A 6,000-nucleotide genomic window follows, 5' to 3' on the forward strand; every position below is an offset into this window, starting at 1 on the left:
ATTGTAAAGGTTCGAAACATTTGCAATGTGGAAGGACTAGGCCCTAGTCCTTCCACATTGCAAATGTATAGGGTTTTAACAGTTAATCAAACTAATGGATCTGATCAATTACAACAACAAAAAAACGTTTTTATTGAAACAATAGATTTTCCAAAATATCAAATCTAAAAGCTCAACGTGTCACAAATCACAATGTGATTTGTTGTGTGTTAGGATGGGTATCGGCCAATGTTGGCCTTAAAATGCAATATCGGTATTGAACCAATATCAAAATAATATATCGGTTTTAGCCGATTTTATATTATAATAATTATGTTGAAAATCTTTAAGAAAGAAGATAATTGATAGTTGCAGCCCTATAAAAGGATATGGCAAGAGTGGTAGCATTGCAAGAGTTAAAGCCAGATTATACTTAGTTGTGAGCCGGTGTCACTCACCCAAAATTGCAGATCTACAAGCTCACAACATATACTACAACGCATTATGAGCTTGTAGATCAGTTATTTTTCCTTGTGCGACACCGGTGTGCAACTAAGTTTAAATAAACCTTGAGCTGCTGCACCCTTCAATTACTCAATTTAAACATACAAACAAAGCAGAAGCTTATAAAATCATCCTATTTAATTTCTCCCCTGTTGCTGCTACATTTGTATCAGCACTTTTGAGAATATATGAATGTATCTGTGTCCTTTTATCTGTGCATTTCTCACTTCTCTGTATCGCTTTTTCGCTACAACGCTTTCTCTTTCTTGCAAAAGAGCCTAGGATTGAGGTTAGTGAAAAGTTGCTATCAATGCTATCAACCTCCAGTGTTTATTATCTAGAGAGGCAGGGTCACCAAAGCCTGGCTTGGTGTATGACACATGCAATACAAAAAAAACAGAAGATGATAAAAAGCCTGCACTCCCATCTAGCTCTGTAAACAGAGCAGACCACTCTAAAGGCCTGCTGTGGACAGCACGTGTCAAAATAGCTGCCCCCATAATTTTCAATTAACATAACCACACCGGCATCGTTCACGCCTTGCCCGCCGCTCCGATACACCACTGTTATATTTTCTAGGCGTTGCCACGCGGTAAGAAATGTGCAAAGCCCGTCTGCAGCCAGTGCGCGACTGCGCGTGTTCCCCTTTAACAGCACATGGTATCATCATAACCCAGAATTAAAGGATGTGTGAGCTTCTCTCTTTATCATCATATCAATCATTAATTTTAAGGTAGCAATGAATACAGTAAATTACATGGTGTCATGTGGGTCAGATTTTTCATATTCCATCCTGATTGGCCTCCAAAGTTTGCAGGAATGGCCCTTTTTGAACAAAATGGCTCAAATCACGAACTTATTGCTGTGAATAAGCTACCACCTACCCTGGCAGAGACCTGTGCTCCGAGGAGCAATGTTTTCTAGTTAACTGCAAATGTTGTTTAGCTTAACTTTCCTCATTATTTTAATGACTGGAAAATGTAAACAAAATGTAATGTCAACAAAGCCATTAACAGGGAAGTGGCATAAATTCATGTATGATACATACAGTACATATTCTGTATGGCGGAAGCTGTGAATTCTAGAAATAATGATTGTGAGCGCAACTCAGTCACAATAACGGGAGCGTGTCGCTGTTACTACATGTCATCTTTTCGACACCCGACTCTAACCCTCACCCTAACCTTAACCTACGTGGAGTGAGTCGCTAACCCTCCGGTCGAAATGATGGGCGTTCGCAAAAGCGAGATTTCCCCCGCAATAACTATTAACTAAAGATATTTACCTGGTGCACACTCCCAGCTCAAAAAAATAATAATTTGTTTTGTATTTACTATTTATCATTTCAAAAGAATATTTAAAATAGTAAAAATAGCCGATCTACAAGCATGGCGTTCTTGTGTGCTTGTAGATCTGCTATTTTCACTAGATGTGTGCGACAGTCTTGTATGATGAAGCGGGGCTTTACTTTACGGAAAAAAAAACTTATTTGAAACTTGGAGATACAGTACGAGGTTTCTGCCCGACTGACAAAAAGCAGAAGAATGCAAGCACACACAGAACTGTCCTTCGGGTACGTTTTCAGTTTTGTATGCACAGGCAACACACAAACGTACTTTGGGAGAGCCTGATCATGAGCAAGGCTGCATATTTTTGAACATATATATATTATTTATTTTAAAGCAAACATTTTTAACTCAAATCCTAGCCTTTTTTGGAACTCTGAATAGCTTTTTTTGTATTTGGAATGTCGTCATCCCAAATACACACACACACACACACACACACACACACACACACACACACAAAGGTATTAGGGTTCTGAAAGGGTCTACTACTCTACTGCTCCTGGGGGGGGGTCTGGTACAAAATATTTTAAGATGGGGGTCCACGGCCAAATACCTACATATCATGTTGGGGGTCCTTCACATGAAAACGTTTGAGAACCCTGACATAGAGCCTGACATAGAGCCCATACACAGAGACGTACGTTTTTCAGAAAACTGCTAGGATTTAGAATGGACAATCGGATTACATGTAGTGATGCTCATATGGCCCTTGTGATATCATGATATATAAAGGCTGTGCAAGCCACAACAGAGGCTAATGTGAATTCCAACAGCTTCAAACATAGTTCTATAACAATATGCATAACACTGTAATAGTTTACTTGTTGCGGAGGCTGATGTTTTCTGGCTTGAAGACCTCTCTGTAGGATGATTTGCTGCCAATGATGACATCCAGTTTATGCACAGACTCCACCACAGCCCTGGGTGAGGAGGGAAAATAAACCTTGTCATGTTTATAAAATTGTTGAGGTTCTTCATGTTATGTTATCCTAGTCGCCATTCCAAGCCTAGCAGGCGTCAATTAATTAATGAAATGCCATCATCATACTATCCAACAGATCAAGAAGATAAAACACTGTCTAAATGTATTTACTATGTATTTACCCTGCATACAATTAGGTGTCAGCAGCTACATTTAGATTTAATAGCCCATGTTCTTGTCAGACAACCTAATATGAACCAGAGCAGTGCATGTCTATCGCTGAACAAGAAAACAATGCCCAATGCAATGCCCAACGTTAGCCAACATAGTGTCGTTCTGGGATGGCAGCACCATGGCCTTGCTTAAAACTCACCTGTAAAGCCTCTTGATGAGAAGGACTTTTGCCTCTGGTTCACTATCTTGCCCGGGTCCACTCATATTAGCAAGTATAGCGAGTTATTTGATCAGGCGCTCCAGCGGTAGCCCGTACCCACACACACACACCTCCTCGACCCACACACAGTTGTCACGGCTGCTCGGGGGTCGCTTCCTCCCGGCAGTGACAACCGTGTTGATAGCCAGCTAGCCGCTAGCCGACCAGCTAGCGTTAGCTTTCCTCCTCCTCTGCCCACCACCACCTAACTTGAGTCTTTTTCGTGTCTTCTCGTGTCCTTTGGCGAGGCCCCCTGCCTCTACCCATCCGCTCTGACACCGGGGAAGACGGGGGGTGGCCCGCGTGCTTTGCCGCAATTCCTGGTCAGCTAAAACGCTCCGATATGTTTCTTGTGTTGTTCCCCGTTCCAGCCATCGCTACGAGGGCGGCCATTATTTCCAGGAGGAGGCAGTGCACCGCCTGTGATACCGCGAGATTCATTTACAGGTCAGAGTCATTGCACGAGATAACCCGAGTCACCATGGCTTTCTGATTCTGATGCTGCAGAGCAGAGCAGAGGGATACTTGGTGGTGGAAAATGTTTTACAAAAGTATCAATGCTGCAATGTAGAAATACTCTGTTAGAAGCAGAAGTCCGAAATTAAACATTCATATGAGTAAAAGTACAAAAGTATTTATATCAAAAATGCACTATAAAGTAAGTACCCTACCAACAGTAGAAAGTAGGTCTACTCATCATTATGCAGAAATTCTGCTAATTCTACGTTTTCTAAATGTAGGCCTATATAAATATGTCTAAAAATATTTTTGAAATAGCATGATCTACAAACTCGCAAATTCGCAATGCATAGCACCACTATGCTTTGTAGTCAGGGACCCAGTCCCTGATAATGGGAGAGGACCTGTGATGTTCTGCCGTAATTTTTATTTCTGTTTTATCTATTAGTTTGGTCATTAAGGTCCACAGAATGACAGGCCTGCTCTGATGGAAGCATCGCGAAAAAAAGTTATGGCCATTTGTATATTCACTGTCCCATCGACTTCACTATACAGGAAAATAATACGAAAGAAATGTGCTTTAAGTAGCATGTGAGGGGTCAAACTAGGGGTTCTTCATGATTCTGAATCCATTGCAAGCATTTGTATGCATGAAAAACATTCCTTGGGCTAAATTTTGGCACCCCAAAATTGTAAAAAGTGATGAGTCATCAACATTTTTTCACTTTCACAGTTTTGGGGGGGCCGATATTTTGCCCTAGGAATGTTTTTTATGCTAAACAAATGCTTGCAATGGATTCAGAATAATGAAGAACCCCTAGTTTGACCCCTCACATGCTACTTAAAGCACATTTATTTTCTTTTTTTAATATTTTTCTTTTCCTGTATAGTGAAGTCGATGGGACAGTGAATATACAAATGGCCATAACTTTTTTCCGCAATGTTTCCGGCAGAGCAGGCCTGTCATTCTGTGGACCTTAATGACCAAACTAATAGATAAAACAGAAATAAAAAGTACGGCAAGACATCACAGGTATCACCCCTATTCCTTGAGCTTTTGGGCTTGTGGGTCCCTGACTATTGTGAGCTTGTAGCTCGGATATTTTCAAATGGCTGAAAAGTTAGTAGGTCTGTAATACATTTACTCATCAAAATCAACATAGTAGCCTAACTAGTAAAATAATTGTAGAGGAGTAAAAGTATAATATTTGCATCATGATGTAGTGGAGTAAAACAGTACAAGTATTTGAAATTGGAAATAGCCTACTCAAGTGTTAAGTAAAATACCAAAAAATTGTACTTAAGTAGTCTACTTGAGGAAATGTACTTAGTTACAAAAAAACGAAAAAGACTACAAGATTTTGATATATATTTGTCGATAGACTAGAAAAGTTAATAGGTCTGTAATACATTTACTCATCAAAATCAACATAGTAGCCTAACTAGTAAAATAATTGTAGAGGAGTAAAAGTATAATATTTGCATCATGATGTAGTGGAGTAAAACAGTACAAGTATTTGAAATTGGAAATAGCCTACTCAAGTGTTAAGTAAAATACCAAAAAATTGTACTTAAGTAGTCTACTTGAGGAAATGTACTTAGTTACAAAAAAACGAAAAAGACTACAAGATTTTGATATATATTTGTCGATAGACTAGACTAGACTAAAACAATATCAGAAGACTAAGATTAAGACTATGTGTGTTAGATAGGTTCCGGAAGATATGGGGTCCATATATTGGATCTATAGGAAACTGACTGACATATTCATCAAACATTCCTAATTGAATAACATTCTTGTTCAACAAATGCTTTTGAGAAGTTCTGTATTCTGTGGGGGGAGGGAAGTGGAGCAGTTGGGCTAATGTGTAAATATTATCTGTAAGTACGACTGTTTTTCTTTTGTTTGTTTGATTGTTGCTTTTGTTTTGTTTTTGGTGTGTATTTGTGCATTCTTGTTTCTTTGTTTTTCTTTATATAAAATTGCTTGTGATATTGCTTTGTACAGCATGTTCAGCATTTTTCAAATGTGAATATCAAAAACTGAAAGCAATAAAAAGTATTAATCACAAAAAAAAGACTATGTGTGTTATTCAAAAGACGAGACTGAAGTCTAAGTTTGGCCACCAAGACTAAATAAGAACAAATTCAAACAATTCAATTCAAATAAGACAGAGCACCAAACCTCCCTTGAACAATAATTATGTGGGACTAAAGGCCCATTCCCACTGGGACAGATAACAGATAAAAAAAAATCTCTTTCTCCATTCAAGTGGATGGTAAGATACAGATAAAAAAAATCTCTCACAGATATATAGGCTATACTGTATATATTTTTTTTATCTGTGACAGAT

The 6,000-nt window shown here is 38.8% G+C and overlaps 1 protein-coding gene across 1 annotated transcript in view; it reads right to left on the reverse strand.

Annotated features, from left to right (window-relative positions):
• The window catches only part of smg5 (SMG5 nonsense mediated mRNA decay factor), a 30,677-nt gene extending 27,105 nt beyond the window's left edge, over positions 1-3,572 (reverse strand). The window contains exons 1-2 of the mRNA XM_080747166.1: positions 3,128-3,572; positions 2,654-2,752 (exon numbers count right to left, since the gene is read on the reverse strand). Coding sequence (XP_080603292.1) covers positions 2,654-2,752; positions 3,128-3,192 — 164 coding nt within the window. The 5' untranslated portion in view covers positions 3,193-3,572. The remainder of the gene's footprint in view (positions 1-2,653; positions 2,753-3,127) is intronic.
• Between the last annotated feature and the right edge of the window lie 2,428 nt (positions 3,573-6,000).

Source organism: Nannobrachium achirus, assembly GCF_963921795.1.
Source record: "Nannobrachium achirus genome assembly, chromosome: 2".
In the NCBI taxonomy this organism is placed as follows: Eukaryota; Metazoa; Chordata; class Actinopteri; order Myctophiformes; family Myctophidae; genus Nannobrachium; species Nannobrachium achirus.